Here is an 18,168-nt window from a genome sequence, read left to right as displayed (position 1 = left end):
CTTCTTGCTATTTTTAAAGGTAATAAAACATATAGGAGATAATTTAAAATTATCCATTAGGAGACATTTCATATTAGTGTTCTAATTTGCTTAAATAGTAAACATGCTTGTTACTTGCTAAAATCCCTGTGCTTCACTACTCTTTTTTTTTTTAAATTTTTTAATATTTATTTATTTTTGAGAGAGAGACAGAGTGCAAGTTGGGGAGAGGCAGAGAGACAAGGAGGTACAGAATCCAAAGCAGGCTCCAGGCTTTGAGCTGTCAACACAGAGCCCTGCGTGGGGCTCAGACCCACGGGCTGCGAAATCATGATCTGAGCCGAAGTCAGACACTTAACTGACTGAGCCACCCAGGCACCCCATGCTTCACTTCTAATTAATGCAGAAGAGTGAAATATTACATTGGTAATCTTAGAGGGCAGATAGGCCAAAAGTCCTCTGTATTTAACATGAGATACATAGTAGTTATAGATGACCACAGATTTGCCTTGCAGATATGTTTTGCTAAAGTCATCATGGGTTCTTATTTTTAAAATTCCTGGTGAACTGATTACCTGGAAGCCAAGCACCTAGCAGATAATCCCCCACCCTCTGAATAAATAATTCACTTCTTTGTTTCTGGGGGGCAGCACACTACTGAACACCTTTTCAAAGAGCAAAATTGTCACAGGTCTATGTGCCCTTTATTTTCTTCTTGGCAAAGCATGTTGTCAGTCTTATTCTGAATTGGAAAGGGTGAGAGTCAATATTTGTTGAATGAACAACAGAATATTATTGTGTGGGTAGGAGGATCACATTCTATGCCTTCTCTCCCACCCCCTCTTCATCTCTCTACTCAAAATACAGGCAATCATTGAATTGAAAGCATTTTTCTGATTTGTAGCTTATATTTAATTACTTGCCACCATTCACTTCACTGATACACTGAGTGCTTGCCGACCGTAAGGAATCTTTAGAAAGGCTGGAACGATCTAACATTGAAGAACTCAAGGTTTTTCACCTGCCATAGCTATTGGCTAGTGACAGCCTCCTTTGGTCAACCATAATAATAGTAGCAGTTGAGATGTATTAAATGCTTATTATTTTCAGACACTTATTTCTAAGTGGGAAACCATTAGCATATGTTAATTCGTATAATCTTCTCAGGAACCCTGGTCCTCTTTTTCTTATTCCCATCTTAAATATGACGAAAGGGAGACCCAGAGAGGTAAGGGAACTTGCCCTAAGCTAAACAGCTAATAATTGGCAGCATTAGGATTTGAAGCACAGACACTCTGTGTCCTCACACAATTTATCAAACAAAAATTTTAGCTGTGGGAATTAGATTAAAATGTATGCATGGATTACTATACCTCCTTTATCATTTCTGGGGAAATAACTCAAAATAATAGAATAGTTTACTTATTTTTCTATTAAAGAGTAATATTAGCAGCTAGAATTTCATTTCCTCTTTTGGCTCAATTACAATAAAAATGAATTTAAAGGATTACAAGATACACTTTGATAATGGACATGTTTTCTGTTAATTTTATTCAGTTATTGCATGTATCTGTATTACTTAAATTGGCAATTTAATATTTTGATTTTGTAAAAGCACAGTATCATTTTCTTGTAGGTCATGAATTCATTGGTCATGCCGTCCACGTTTACTGTATCTGACACATCCATTTAAACAATGTCAATGATAAATTAATACCAATGATTTGGTGTTCTACACAACATTCTTTTGTACCTCCTGCCTCAACATATTCTAATCCTGCTGACTTTTTTTTAATGTTTTCCATGTATCAGAGTTGTCATGATGAGGAAGATGATGATGGTGAAGAAGAAGTGAAGAGTTTTGAAGTAAGATGGATCTTTCTAGATTTGTCTTTTTTTTTTCTACTTTGAAACATTGTTTCATAGCTTATAACTGACATTTATGTTTCTTGCTTCATGGCTTATTGCAGCTTATTGTGTCAAGGAACTGCATGTCAGAAGCTGGATAGACAGATCTGAGTCCTAACATTTGCTAAAGTTAAGACCAAGGAACGTAGAGTAATGAAATAATCCAATAAAACCCATATGTTCAGAATGAGTGTTCCTGAGAACCTTCCGAGATGAGATCACTTCAAATTGTTCTCATCTCAGTGAATGTTGGGATCTGAAATTTCCAACGGACATGTGAGGAAAATACTCACTGAAGAGCAACATGACATCGAGTTTTTAATTAAACCCTTGGTTTGATATTTTCTTCTGAATTGAAGAACTCCTAAAAGATTCAGCGTCTTTTGACTTCAACCCAATTAGGTCACTCATTTCCTGATCATATGTAGATGGTGGTGCAGAACGCAGTTTGCTTGCATGAGGTAGGAATGCATATATTCCTAGGGCTACGTTCTATTCTATGATTATTTTCTCAATGTTCTCAGCTTGTAAATATCCAGAAAATTAGAAAGACTGCTCAATATCAGTTAGCCAGAAGGGAAGTCAGTATTATTTTCCCCCTTTATTTAGACTTGACTTTTGTTTTCTATGGAAAAAAAAAAAAAAGGAGTTGTTGCTAACCACCCCTTCTTTTTTTTCTTTTTTTTTTTTTTTTTTTTTTTTTTTTCTTTATAGAATTTTCAAAAAAAAATGAAGTGGAAAGAAACAGATTACATTATTTGTTTTTTCCTATTACATACCTGGATTTCCAGCCAGAAGTCTGTAAACAGATTAGTAGCCAGCAGTCGGTCCTTAATTACAGTGGTCCCATAAAAAGGTAGAGGTTGAGGGGTGGACAAAGAGTAGTGTCCCTTCCAGAAACAATTCGATACAGCATCTCTGCAGCATTGAAGTCAATGTGTAGAAAGTACGAAAACTAATCTGAGAATACCCTGTGACTGTTGCTGACTAAGATGCTATAAGATTAATTTTCCTACATGACACTATAATCTTTTCGAAAGTATGTGTGTTCTGTTCTCAAATCCATCTTTATTGATAAGAAACTGAGGTAAATTCGAGTGAGCTCTGAGCAGCAAATAATACTGTTTTTTTCTGAAGTGCACACCATTTATGGTCTGTCAGTTGTCTTCCGAGCAATTGTTTATTGCTATTTTGCTTCTTGTCCTCATCCTTCCTTAAGGTCACAGGATCCCAACGCAGCAAGGTAAAACTATATATATATGTGTGTATTTGTCTGGGTCTGAGTTTCGGTTTCTTGTGACATTTACCTTTGTTAGACCCAACATCTTGGATTCTTTTGTAATAAAAGGTCTTGCAATCTTTCTACGAGTTTGTAGCTCTAATGCAATTGGTCCCTTCGGTGCCCGTTCCTTGATGCAGATTTATTCTTGCCATTCCAATGACTCGTAATTGAAATGTTATCCTACATGTGAACCCTGGGCTGCATGCTGGGCTGGGGTCAAAGGCCAGCCGTTTAGCTGATTACCTTTCAGCTAAGGGTCTTTCAGTACAGCATTCTGGCCTCATCCCTCTTGATGTTTCTTGAATAGGAGTCTTGTTACTCGAAAAGAGACACGACAAATGGCATTGCTGATGAGATTGGAAGGAAGCCTGCTTTCCTATTGTGCTCGTAATACCCCTAGTTAGTAATCAGAGAGGCTGCTCCACAATTTTAATGTCGATTTCAGCATTTCATTACAGGGAACAACTTGATGATTACTTCTATCTCTTAATGTTTTGAATAACTGAGCACTTGGAAAGTTATCTAACAAAAAAACCCATCTTGATGCAGCATTACAACCATTTTCCTTTGTTATGAACCCTGTTAGTTTACATATTATTTTCATGACACTAGTTCATAGGAAAATTGATTAGAACATCCCAGGGAAAAAATACCCATCATGGCTTTAGTTAAAAAAAAAATTACTGTTAAAATGAATTTATAATGTCATGAAGAATCTATTTAGAAGAAACAAATGATAATACTTTAACTCACTGTTATATTTGGAAGAATATATTATTCGTACATTATGATCCTTATAAATTTAAAAATTTGAGTTCATACAGCTGTCAGATTTAACTCTAATTGGATGGATATAATATAGTTAATGACATGTGAGATATGACAATAATATATTCTGGGCTTAAGTAGTAGGTAATAATGAGTGTGATACTAAGCTGGTATTTATGTTTTTATCACTGATTATCTCAGGTATAATTCTTGTGAATTATTGAGAATTGAAAACATGAAGGGACCTCCTAGCAGAAACCAAAGATTTGATTTCCTAGCACTAAAGTTCATGCCCCAAGAGTGTATTGATATCTGTGGGATACGGATAGATAAGGAAGGTCAGGAATGTGTTGCTGGTTAAGAAAACCATCTTACTTTGAGAGAGGAATACAGTTTCAGGGAGATCTAAAAGCAAATCCGGTTTGGTAAATAGGGTCGAATCTGGTGGTTCCTTATTCAAAAAAGAGAAGTTCCCTATTCAAAACAGAAGTCTAGGAATGGCTGGTGGTGGAATCTGTCTAGGATTCAGGTCAGACTGAAGCCAAGAGATCAGGTGAGGCATGGAGCCTGACCTGAGGGAAGAGGTTGCGTGCCCTGGACTAAGAATGATTGGCAGGACATTCAAACACTGGTGAAGCCTGGCAATTAACCACAGGAAAGAAGATGTAAACCCCCAGGTATAACTGCCCCCCCCCCAAAACAGGATTTTAAAGTTGCTTATGATTGCCACTTATTCATGTGCATAACCATAGACAAGATGTGGGAATGTTCACCTCTTAACCAGATGTTTTACTGTATTTCCATGTGATTCAGGACTGTAACTTATTATATATGCCTAATTTGCATAGCATGCTACGTTTCACAAAGTACGTACTCCATGAGTAAGCAATATGAACTCTTACCAGTTTGAAAAAGAGACATGAAAGCAGCTGCCTATGAAGATACTCTTGTCTGAGGTTGACTCTGTGATACCAACAGGACCACTGAACATTGACCAGACAACTGGATTATTGCTTTTTCTTTATGAGTTTAGTAATCTCCCAGACTTTTTACATTGAAGTGTCTGGTTGTTTAACATCACTTAGAGATAGTCTAAGAGTGGAAGTTTTCATCCAAGATACAATAAATGTGAAAGCTTATTTGGCTGTTTCAATAATTCTTAAAACGAATGATGTTAAACAAATTTGGGAATAACCTAAAGTGTGTGGTAGTTTAATTTCATCCCCATAACTGACTAATTATTAACATTTGGTGTGTTTCTACTTAAATTCTTCATCTGTAAGTATTCAGTGAAGATACTGAGAAGAAACTAGGTCTTTTTAAAAGATGGCATTATAGGGAAAATTTCCATGCAGGGGTGAAGTAAAGTTTAAGAAATGTTCAACACAGGAGGTGGGGACTAAAATGCTGAGTATTTGACAGCTCTTTTCTTTTTCCATCACATGTGTGTTTTGCTGATACGATTATGTTAAAACTTGCTTGATTTAACTTGATAACTCGATTCCCTGCTTCATCAATAATATACGTAAATATTCTCTTCCTGTAACTATTTAATAATTTTGTTGCATATTTAGTTTATTATATATAGCTCTTTTTAGATTTGGGACTACTTCAATACTAAAACTACACAAAAGGACAGTTAAATCTTAAGAAGAGGCCAAGAGTAACTGAAAGGGAAGAAATGTTTTAGCAATTACTTGAGATGTTTATTACTATAGTTGAACACTTTGTTTAGCTTTGGATTTTTCAAATGCCAAAGCAGATAATAATAATAACAAATTAATAATGTTGCAGGTCAAATAACTTCTTTCTCTGGAGCATGATGGGTTTTTTCACCTAGATGAACAAAGAGATTTGGTACCAGAGTAAACCACATTTTTAAACTATGATTTTGCAAAAGACACAGAAACGTCCCCCAGATGGCTGCTGCTTTTCTAATGCTGTTCTCTAAACTCTGAGTGTGTGGCATTAAATGCTAATTCAATGGAAGGATTTCTGTGGAATATTAAGGTACTATAATATAGATTTATTTCTTAATAAAACTCCAAATTAATGACAGTGGAGCTTAAGTAAGCCAGAGGAATGGAGCATTAACTTGCCTTCTAAACCATCTTTCTCAAATATTAGGCAAGTTGCATCATCCTTTGGCAAATGCCCAATTTCTAATTCACAGATGAATTCTCTGCTGAGTCCCTGAGGTCCTATTATCCTGTACTATTGATTAAAGAGAATTGCTACTCTGTTAAATGCTAAAAATGCCTATTCCAGAGTTGATATTCTGTATTAAAAAGCTTTAGGAGACTAACTTGTATTCTGTCCCAGATGGGCCTCAGGCATAACTAAAATATCATCGTACCTGCTAAAGAATTCAGACCAGTACCCACCTCATATTCCAAAATATGCATCACTGAGTGTGGAAGAATCCATTTAGGCCCAAATGTCTTTAAGGTCTGATGCTATATAGCTGTACCCAGTGATAAAATTGCCTTTGTCTGGCCCCTCCAATGATCTAATTTTGAATAGAATTCCATTCTTTGGCAATCCTGCAAGAATGAATTGGCTGTAAGATGTACCCTCCAGCAGCTATATAATTCGATCTTTGAATGGGTTCATTTAATTCTGTCCGTAGGAACAAAGCAATTTAAATTAGAAGGGTTCCCCAAGTCTTACCAAAGACAGCCCTTAAATATAAAAAGTCAAAGATATAGCTTTGGATCTAGAACATTGAAACAATGATTCTTTTTATCAGGTAAACTTATAGTTGCTTTGTTTCTTCTGCAGAAGCACCATGGTACCCAAAACGCAGGCTAAAGTGTTGAGTTGCTTATTGTACTGTTGAACCATAGAGAAGGGATAGGGAATTTTGATGGCCACTGTTCTCATGTCTCTGGCTGCATCCCACTAACGGCACTGTTATATACTGAAATCATCGCTCTCAAGTAATACCCCCATGTCTTAGCCCAGGTTCCTTGGAAAACAGGGCAAAGAGATTATGTGCTAACACTTTATTGGGGTTGAGGGGTGTTACAATCCCAGGGGAGGTAAGAGTGAGGGCAAAAGAGAATGGATGATCTAAGGAAGGAGAGCGAGCAAATACAAGATAGTGCATTCTTGAGCTGACCACAGCTATTCAACAGTGGTGTCAGATGGCCCTAGAATTGACCATATGCATCTTGGAACAGTGCCTAATGGGGACGAAGGATGAGTGCTGCTTCTGTCCCACCTCCTACCTGTTATTGGCTACAGGGGCTTAATTTCTTCATACTTCCTGATGTTAAGCAGATTTTTCATGCACCCTTTGGGGAAGCCAAAGCCAGCGTGGGTCCAGCTGTGTTCAGGCACTACAGTCGCTGTATACATGGGCGTGGGGACTCCTTAGTGGGTAGTAGTGATGACAGGAGCCAGGTTTCATAACCACAGTAATGCTGTGAGCCATTTCTAGGGCCCGCTGTCTCAGAAGTATGGCAAATTGCCAAGTCTTGGAGAGAAAGGGGTATGGGGCAGGATGGAGTACAGTCCTGGTAGGAGGAAAGTTCCTAGAAAGCACAGTCCTCTATATTGTATATGGTGATGGTGACTCGTGCATATTGGGTGTGTGCACCTAAATAGCAAACTGTATGGAATATACATTTACACATATAATTGTGCATTTTTGCTGCGCATGACAGTTTGACTTCATGTGCTGGTGTTTTAAAAATAATCTCAGTCGAGGTTTATGCTTGACTGCATTATGTACAGCAGATGCGTAACAGCAGATCAGTTGAATGAACCACCTGTATTTGAATCCCAGCTCTACCAGCCTGAAGCCTCAATTATCCTGTCTATAAAATGGGGCTGATTATAGATTCTATTTCATGGGACTGTGGTGAGGATCGAATTAGTTCATACATATAATACACTCAGAACATTGACTATCATATAACAAACTCTATAGATATTTGTTGTTACTATTACTTTTAATCAGTTCTACCTTCGTATAAAATCAAGCCGGGGAAGCCCTTAGAGAAACTTTCCCAGGAGGGTGAACACAGAACTACACAGGACAGGAGACCTGGGTTCTCATCCAGGTGACCTTCAGGGGTCATATTTAAATTACTCTGTGCCTCAGCTTTTTCTGTTTTGAACTAGATGTTCTCAGGGGTCACACCCAGCTTTAAAAGTGTTGATTTGCTTTTCATGGGTGAGTTCTTTTAATTTTTCAGGGAAATCTCATAATTCATCTAAATGCAAGAATATTGGTAGACGCATGCAAACTTTTGTTACTTTTTCTTCCAATCTTTTGTGGAGGAGTGGAAAAAAAATAAACTTCATAGTTTTTAGAATAGAAATGTCACATTAAAAATGTTTTGTAGAAAATAGCTTAGCTTCTGTACATATATACCTGTCTCTACCTTTTTGGCATTTTTTGTTTGTTTGTTTGTTTCAAGTTTGTATTTAAATTCTAGTTAGTTGGTATTCAAAGTATCACACAATTATACCTGATACAGTTAGATAAAAAAGGGAAAAGTGTTGAGGGATAATAGGGGTTCAGGGACACATGGAGCCTTCTAAGAATGAGATTAATCCAGAAACCCATGCCTTAGAGTCTTGCTAATTTGCTGGAGTTGGTCAGCATTACTGATTACGATGAGCTTTCCAGGAGTCCACATTCTATCACATAAATTGCACAGTTCACTATATCAATAAAATAAACATAGTCATCTTCTTTGGGAGAAACAAAAATTCCTGAGGATCTTCATGAAAAGGACAGCATGTGATATAATGATAAAGGTCTTCAGAAATTCAGTATAAGTAATTATTTGAGAACATATACAATAAAATCCAGATGTACAGGTGACATCTGAAGGTGGCTGAGCACAGGATAAGTACCCAGAGTCTGGAATAACAGAAGGACTGTGTATCCTTAAGACAGTCTCCAGAAAAAGCCCTCTCTCAGCTGAACAGGTAATATTCAAGACTGTTATCGAGTACATCTGTTTCTCAAGAGTTGATCTGGGGAAGGATCAGTAATCATTTGTGAAAACTTAGAATTATAGACCCTTAAAACAACTAGCACTGAGAGAAGTCAAAACCCAGATAATGAGTTGTCATCCATTCTATGATAAAATGTATTCTAACTTCTCCCTTTTCCCATGAATTTTTCCAACACTCTGGGACCTTCATGATCTAACCATACCTCCATATTATTAGAGACTGCCAATCACCTTATTTTTCTTGTTCTCTCTTTCATCAGGCTAGTGGGACTGCATAGCATTTCCTTCTATATTCAAGGCACTATTTGATGCTTTTAAGGCTTAAGCAACCAAATGGGTAAATGAACGCTGTTCTAAATCAATTTTGTGCTCAGGACAAACCACATTCCCTCTCATGATAACTTAATCTAACATTGCTAATTTGATACCTTCTGATTTTAGAATTGCTCATTCTCCCCACCCACCCCCCACGCCACTTTATATTTTGTTCATGGAGTTTTTGTGTGTATGTGTGAGATGTAGTATACATTTTGCCAACAGGTCCCTGAAATAGATAATTATTTCAATGCGGCTGGGTTTTATTGCTTCAGCATCATAGTGGTTAGTTCTAAATATGCTGGGATTCATTGTTTAGTTCTGCAATTCATTCCACACATTTTCTTGAACACCTGTGATGTGCAGGGAACGTTACTGCATCTGTAGTATATGAATCCTTGTGGTTAAAACAGGCAGACAAGACTATTAGCCCCTGGTCTCATGGAGATTTTCTTCTAGGAAACTCCATATACATTCATTTAATTTTTAAGAAATTAAATTTAAAATTTATAAATGTGGGGGGGCCATTGTTACTAGACAGAGTTAGAATCTGAAGTGTTTTCCTAGGACTGCAAGTCGACTCTTTATAAATGTGGCCAACCTACAGTTTCAGAAACTGGAATACTGAACAAAAATAATTGAAGTGTAGAACGTGACTCCCAGCTAGATTTTTGTTTTCCCTTAGTCGGAGTTGGCCTGTTTGTGTTGTAAACCAAAGGGTTACCATCTCACTGCCTTTTGCTCTTAACCCCCATAGTCACCCAATTGACTTCTAAATTTCCGTCTTCTTTTTCTTATAATGTTGAGGTTCAACATCACCTTGTAGGTTGTGACTACTTTTAAGGTGCCAAATAAGAATAGGTAAGATTGACTTATTATGAAATTATGGGAAATATTTATAGAAAGAGTTCAGCTCCTAGAAAACTCAGAACTAGCCTCTACATGCAGCTGAAGAGGAAAACATTATGAAAACCTTTTCAGCAGTTGCTGAATGCTTGGAAATGCAAAGAGAAAAAACAAAAAAAGGCAAGCCAACTGGGCTTCTGTGGCGTTATGTACTGACTGTAGCTGGGATGTCCACGCGGCCCCAAATGCCCACATAACCGAGGAGGGTCCATCAGTTTCAGTGTAAAAGTTTTGCTCTCAAAAGGCTGACCTACTTTAAAATATCTTTCATCTCCATCATAGGGATAAACTATTTTCTCCATCAAGAAGCAAGGGGCGGTTGTAATTTTTTTTTTTTTAAGTTCCATATTTTTCTCCTATAAGACAAGTTGTTGAAGAACTGAATGGATGATTTTTTTCTTCAGGCCTTTCAATTCCTCTCCCCTCCCCCCACCCCCCATCAAATGCTAAACGCAAGGCACTCTAGGAAAAAATGGAAGAATCTTAATATTTTATTACAAACTTCAGTCATACTAAATGCAGTCATGATGTTGAATACTTTCATTCAATGCCTGCTATTTGATCATGGGTCTGATTTATTACTACTATTGACCTTGAAAAGGTTCATAGCAATCTTCTGAGGAAAACAGCTGGTAATTTCTGGTTGCTCTTGGTAATCAGAACTTTTTGCCTAGGGGAAAATTGAAACTTTGGACCTCCTCCTCCCCTCAACCTTCTTTTGTAACCTTAGAATGAATGATTTAGAGACTGAACTTAAAGTAGAAGGTATAATGTTTATTTAAGACTCAGTGGCAGTTTAGGCAGAATCTGGGATGGGACAGGACGCTACTCTTAAAAAGATGCTTTAAAAAGCTACTTTTAGGGTACTGTTTCCCTGAGTAAAATTCTTTAAAAAGACCTATCTTCAGTTTTCTTAGAAAAACTAATCTGCAGTGAGGTTGAAATGAAATAATTTTCTTTCTTTCCACATAATCCATCATTTTATTGTCTGAAAACTTCTGGGTTTAGCTTTCGAGGTTTTATTTTATTACACTGTGATAAAATTTCCAATGGAGGGATTAAATTACATACCCAGGAAGCACTTCTCAAAGGACAAAGTACCAGAAAGAAATAATATTAAATATCTTCCGAAGAGAAAGCTTCCAACTCAATCTGACAAAGAAGAAATTCAAGCCTAGAGGTTGACCTGATCCCTCCTTATGAAGTATGGCTTTCCTGCTTCTAGATCAGTATATCTTTTTTCGGTCAGTAGTTTTATCAGATGAATCATCATCTCCCCTGAAGTATTTATTAATATTGAAATTTAGATGCTGTGTGAGAAAAAGGAGGGTGACCTCTGCCCAGGGAGTTTTTTTGTTTTGTTTTGTTTTGTTTTTTTTTTTTTTAAGAAGGCAATTGAATATTCTCTGTCTCTTGATCCTCTGACCTTCATCCATCAGGCGCGATTTCAGTTACTGCAGAGGATACCAGGATCTAGAATGTATTGTGCAAATTGTTCTGTCAGATCTTCGAGCTGGTCCACCTACTTTTGTAGCACAAACAGCAAAGGATTTTCTATTTTTTGTTCGTTTGTTTTTTCCCCCCTCGAGAATATACGGCATGATGCTATCTTCCGTCTTCTTTGGGTTTTTCCTGATGACTGTCTTCATACATTTTATTGGGTTAGTAGAAAATCAGTCTTTCTAACTCCCTTGCCTCTTTAGTAGATGAAAATGCTAGGGTGGTTCCTTAGGCCAATAACGTCTTACCGCTGTCTTGCTGAAAAAGTCTTCCACCAAAGGAATTGGTTACACTGGGAAGCACAAGTGCAGAGTTCGGGAAGAACGTGAAAGATTGTTGGGTCTAAAAGGAGGGATCAAATGTTGCTGTGACCAATTTTAGACCACACCTGAAGAGCAGGCGAAAGGGTCTTTCAGTTTTTCTGAAACTGTGTTGTAATGACAATATGGTTTTGTGTGTCTGTGTGGTTTTGTTTTCGTTTTGTTCTTGACTTTGCAGGAAGAGGTTTAAACATGAAGGCAACCCTTTTAGATGTTAGCATGGCTATACATATGAAGCAAAGCTGCCTTTTTTTTTTCTTTTCTCTGCTTCCATTTAGACCTATCACATAATTTAAGAAAAAAAATTAAACGTTAACCACAGGAGCTCTAACTATAGTGTGAAAAAAAACCCTGATCAATTTTGTTTTCGCAGCACGATATTATCAAAGATTTAAGAAACAAATTTGCCAGCCTCGGCGAGAACTCTCTGGTAACAGCATAAATGTCTGTGTTGGTTGCTTTTGATTTGAAGGTTTCTTTTTTTTTCATTTGTTTGAGCCCATTTCTTCCCCCCCTCCTCCTTTTAGTTTACTTTCTTTTTCATATTCTGTAACTAGCAAGCCTTCATTTTTTAAACCTCTTCCATCTTCCTGTGTCTATTTTCCGTACTTTGGATGGAAAGTTTATGGCAGCAAACTGTCACTCTGGCTACTTCTGCTGCGGCTCTTCCTGCTCTTAGGTCATATATGTTTTGGCCGTTGTGTTTATGGACATGATACTAATTGACCGTTTCATGTCCCATTGACTAAGCTTCTCTACCACGCCATTTGATGGACTCGCTGTCCTAGGGCTCTATGCAACTTCCATTTTGCAACTTATACTGCTTAGTTCCGTCTCAATTCTCCAGCGAACTGGATAGCTCAAGTGAATGATCCTACCAGTCTTGAACTTGCTGTGCCTTTATATTTTATTTTTATTTTCTTCTTTATGTTTTCAGTGGTAGTCTCAGTGGAAAAGAACCAAACCCCAGCCATTGCTCGAGCAGCACCATGCAGTATCGTTTGTTACCACCCGAGAATACAAAATATAAAGGCACATTGCTTCTTTTATTCTTGGGGGGGGTGACCGGGGAGATGCGTATCATAAGTCCGCTACTTAGTTGAAGCCTACCTTTTTTATTCATATCCGCTTTCAATTTCGCTTAAACTCCAACACGTCTCAGTTCATGTTTTCCTGTCATTTAGTGATAACTTGCAACTCGAGCCATTTGCTGAGCAGTATCAAGTTATGGCCATGGCATGGGAGATGATTAAAAACGTGACAGACTTCTGCACAAATGTATCGTTCAGAAAGTGCACGTTTCAGTGATGAAGTTCAGTACTTCAAAACTGTGATACAGGCTTTGGACTAATCAAACAATTAAAATTGAGAAAATCCATCCGGATAAGCCAGTACCAAAAGTATACCAAGAAAAATATAAAGGGCAAAACCGAGAGTTGAATATTGTTAACATCTGTTGAATAACATAGTTGGTGTTGAAATGGTCCATGATGTTGTCATAGAGCCCATACATGAAGAGATGACTGAAAATATGGTCTGTAGAAAGCTGCTGTGTTTCATGACAGCCGCAACATAAATGGTTGGGATTTGTGTTCAGGAAAAAGAAATGGAGAAGCAGAAGCTTCTGTACCAGCAAGCCAGGCTCCATGACCGCGGGGCTGCTGAGATGGTGCTACAGACCATCAGTGCCAGCAAAGGTGAGGCTCGCTGCTCCCCTCACACCCCTTCAGTCTCCCGGAGCACCCCTCTTTAACTCCTCCTGACTTATCTAGTCCCTGAATCTCTTGTTCATCCCTAGGTCAGGTGACTTCAGAAATGCAGGCTCTCATTAACCCAGTCCAATGTGGATTTTTTTTTTTCAGAATCTTATTCAAATTTTTACTTTATTTCTGGTCCTTAAGTTTTGGAAATTCTGTCGTGACACAATAAATCAGGGGTGGGTCAGTGTTTTCTGTGAGAGGCCAGATAGTAAATATTTTCGGCTTTCCTGGCCGTGGGTCTCTGTCACAACCCTTCGACTCTGCCATAGTAGCATGGAAGCAGCCAGAGACAATATGTGAACCAGCCGTGTGGCTGAGTTCTAATAAAACTTTATTAAACACCCCTCTCCCAGATCACTAAGGTATTTATTTCTATTATTCTATTATTATTTCTATTTCTGTTATTTTTATTATTGTATTTCTAAGATAAGTAGAGGTGGATAATGTAAAAGTAAAATAGACTAAGGGTAGACAACTGGTTGGATTTAAATTTTTATTGTTATTGGGGCACCTGGCTGTCTCAGTCCATAGAGCATGTGACTCTTGATCTCAGGATTATGAGTTTGAGCCCCATGTTGGGTGTAGAGATTACTAAAAATATAAATGAATAAATTTTGTCATTATTATTTGAGTGACTAACTTCAAATTAGGCAGTCATCCTAATAAAGCAATACTATAAACATAGTAAGATAAAAAGTGCTAAAATGAAAATTATAAAAGTTGTTCAAACATAATATGGAAGGGAGAGGGGGTGCCTGGGAGGCTCAGTCAGTTGAGCACCTGACTCTTGATTTTGGCTTAGGTCATGATCCCAAGGTTGTGGGATTGAGCCCTGCATTGGAGCCTGCTTGGGATTCATTCATTCATTCATTTCTCTCTCTTTTCTCTTTCTTTTCTCTCTCTCTTCCTTTGCCCCTCTCCTCTGCTTGTGTGTGCTCTTGCTCAAATAATATATATATATATATATATATATATAGAGAGAGAGAGAGAGAGAGAGAGAGAGAGAGAGAGAGAGGAGAGAAGGAGAGAGAGGAATTTTCCTTAAAATTCTAGGTAGCCCTTATTTTTTTCAATATTACTTTAATATGCACAATTAGTTTTAAATCTTGACAGTTTTAGTTGTATTTAAAAATAAGTTGTTTCTTTTTTTTTTCTTCAATGTCCTCATCTAGTTTCAATTCTTGGATAAATTCCACAAGATGAGTAAAAACACTGCTGGCAAAATAAGCATTATTACTCGTTTAGTATTTTTTGATTTGTAAGTCAGTCTGTCCTACTCCATTATACAGATTTGTAGGGGGGGGTGATAATAATTTTAAAAGTATATGTTTTGAGACAGAAATGGTTAATGAAGTGGGTGAAATGATATAAGGAACGCCATTTTTTATATTTTGAAGGTGATACTGGACCAATGGTAGCGGCGACTTTGAAACTTGGAATTGCAATCTTAAATGGCGGGAACTCCACAGTTCAGCAGGTAAGATCTTGAAGCCATCCACAGAATGTTCTCTTCAAACAGAGGGGCCCTCTTGTCATCCCTTTGAGTTATTTTAGTCATCCTAAAAGCAATACTGGTTGTACAATTTTTCATGTCTGTGTAAAATAATGCCTTTATTTTATGGCCATCAGTCCCAGGATTCAAACATGTAGATAGCACCCTGCCATGTGGGGCACTGACTCTCTTGAGAAGTCCTATCACATGGTGTGCAACCTGCATTTCATGTGAACTAGCATAAAATGGTTTGTTTGTTTTTTTTTTTTCAACGTTTATTTATTTTTGGGACAGAGAGAGACAGAGCATGAACAGGGGAGGGGCAGAGAGAGAGGGAGACACAGAATCAGAAACAGGCTCCAGGCTCTGAGCCATCAGCCCAGATCCTGACACGGGGCTCAAACTCACGGACCGCGAGATCGTGACCTGGCTGAAGTCGGACGCTTAACCGACTGCACCACCCAGGCGCCCCTAAAATGGTTTGTTTTAATAGTGGGGGGAAAAGTTAATATTCTTACCTCAGGAGCCTAGTTTGGTGATATGTTTTACAGTGTTACATGTCTTACAAGTTGATTCTCAGGATTTTGTCGTATATTTGGTGAGAAGCCTATGTCTTGGTTAACATGGAAACAGAATACACTGTTTAAAATATTTTTTAGTTGTAATTACAGTCTCCCAGGGCATGAAAAAAACCTCTTCCCAGCCAAGTTTTGTAGCTATGCCCTGTTAAGAAGTTAGACATGATCTGGGCTGAATTTTAGTGACTTCAACCAGTTACGACAAAGGATATAATCTCTATATCCCACTGAAGGCCAAGGTCTGTGAGTTTGTTAGAATCAGAATGTTTGAGTGATTTAAAAAACTCTCAGAAACAGACTGTCACAGGCTCTGTACTGCACACCCCTGGGGACACTACTCACATGGCCTACAGTTGTGGCCGTGAGCTCAGAAAGAATTCTTACGCTAATTGAAGAACAGCAAAACAAAACATGAGTTAAGCAGACTGTATTATTCTAAAACTAACATGGATCTCATATTTTTCTATACTGGCTTCTGTATGAGAAAAAACAATTTATGAACATGGAACTAATAATTATTCTCTCTTGGGTAAGTTTTGGCGAGGCAGGGAAAGCGCTACCCTGTTGGAAGGAAAGGAAGGCTAGTGAAAACCTTGGAATCTTTGACTTCAGGTTTCTGGGAGCCCCAGAAACATGACAGTGGGACAAAGCCCTGTATATGTTCCCAGAAGATCTTTGAGTCTAAGGAAAGCAGAGAAAATTTGAAGGTTGCCTTTTGGGTTGGTGAAGTTTGGGACTAGGTTAAGTTGGCAACCCAGAATAGCTGAAAAATTCGTTTGTACACTTTCCTCAAATTGTGTACTCTATTTTTTTTTCCTCCTGCAAATATAATCATTATATTTTTGGACTGGAGGAGTACATAATGTCATCTGGGGTGCTTAACTTTTTCTTTTTAATGCCTCTGACAGCTTAGTGAAGCGTCTGGACTCCTCTTGGTTTGACTTTTTTAAATCACAAAGTAAAACTGCACCGTTTCTAAGAGAAACCAAAAATACTGAAATGTGGTTTTCAGAGCATTATAAACACATTTTTTAGCAAATTCATTTGTGCTTCTTTATGAACTCCTTAAATGAAAGATGTAGTACTTGGTCTAATTATTGAGAAGAAATGGTTCGTCTAGGTGATGTGAGATGAAAATCTCTGGAATTTCTATTGGTGACACCGTCAGAGTTACTGCTAATCTGACCTGTGTTTGTTGCTTACATTAATAGTTGAATGGAATGCTAAGTTTCCATCACAACTTCGTGAAAATAATGATGTCTTTTTTCCCCCCATCCAATTTACAGATGTCCCGTTTTCATTTCTATAGTAAATGACTACATGATGTGAAAAAAAAGAAAATCTAAAGAAAATCTATTTAATCTCTTTAATCTCCCCATAATAGTTAACACATTTCCCTTGCTTTATGTTTTACTTTAAAAGTTCTTAATGATGTAGCATTTAGATTCAGAAATCCTTGGAGTCAGAAGTAGCCGTGAGAAATCATATAATATATGCACTTCCTGTGTATCCAGGCCTTTTCTTTTTTTCTGTGAACCTTCAGGTACATATTCTACCACCCCGCTTTAATTCTCTGAGCTACATTCCTTGTCTTTAAAAGATCCAGAATTAATAAGTGCCACACGTTTTATTAGACCAGTAAGTTATCACACTCCCCAGAAAATGGCTAGGTGTTTCGTGTTCCTATTTTTATGTATGTGTACATATATACATACATATGCATATACTGTGTGTATGTGTGTGTGTGTGCGTGTGCACAGCCTTGACGTATTTGGTAGCTGTTAGTCAAATCTTGGGGGGAAAATGACTACCAAAACCTACTGTTCGGCTAAGTCCCGTTTAGACAACACTGGTGATAGCAATTATTCACATCTATTCAAGATTCAGAGAAGAGCAGTATCTTTGTTTTCTTGAAACCTTTGGTGTGCCTTCTATCATTTTATCATCTTGTATGTACTTCTTGTTTGAAACTTCCAACACTTACTTCATCCACATTGAAAATAGCTGTTTCATTTTAGTATATAATAATAAGTTAAGGGGCACCTGGGTGGCTCAGTTGCTTAAGCGTCTGACTTTGGCCCAGGTCATGATCTCAGGGTTCATGGGTTCGAGCCCCAGGTAGGGCTCTGTGCTGACAGCTCAGAGCCTGGAGCCTGCTTCCGACTCTCTGTCTCCCTCCCTCTGCCCCTCCTCTACTCGTGCTCCTGTCTCTGTCTGTCAAAAGGAAATAAATGTTAAAACAAAAAACAAAACAACAACAACAAGAGTTAGGAGGGTGGAGCCATGTACTGCTTTAGCATTTTTTACGTTTGTGTTTCATCACAATTTTGGGCACAGAGACTGGACATCGTTCTGACAAGAGAAAAGAGACATTTAGTGGTCAGATG

The 18,168-nt window shown here is 37.8% G+C and overlaps 1 protein-coding gene across 13 annotated transcripts in view; it reads left to right on the top strand.

Annotated features, from left to right (window-relative positions):
• The window catches only part of RYR2 (ryanodine receptor 2), a 768,472-nt gene that overhangs the window by 674,670 nt on the left and 75,634 nt on the right, over positions 1-18,168 (top strand). For 5 of the 13 annotated variants that reach the window (XM_040464892.1, XM_040464894.1, XM_040464893.1 and 2 more), the window contains 5 exons: positions 1,792-1,845; positions 3,107-3,130; positions 12,325-12,381; positions 13,549-13,648; positions 15,109-15,188. In XM_040464892.1, the coding sequence (XP_040320826.1) occupies positions 1,792-1,845; positions 3,107-3,130; positions 12,325-12,381; positions 13,549-13,648; positions 15,109-15,188 (315 nt within the window). The remainder of the gene's footprint in view (positions 1-1,791; positions 1,846-3,106; positions 3,131-12,324; positions 12,382-13,548; positions 13,649-15,108; positions 15,189-18,168) is intronic. The other 8 variants (XM_040464903.1, XM_040464900.1, XM_040464901.1 and 5 more) reach the window with 2 other exon arrangements.

The sequence above is a fragment of the Herpailurus yagouaroundi genome, unplaced genomic scaffold, assembly GCF_014898765.1.
Source record: "Herpailurus yagouaroundi ecotype Mexico unplaced genomic scaffold, PumYag 530, whole genome shotgun sequence".
NCBI lineage: Eukaryota > Metazoa > Chordata > Mammalia > Carnivora > Felidae > Herpailurus > Herpailurus yagouaroundi.
Note: the sequence above shows the minus strand (reverse complement) of the source record. Positions and strands in the feature narration are given on the sequence as shown.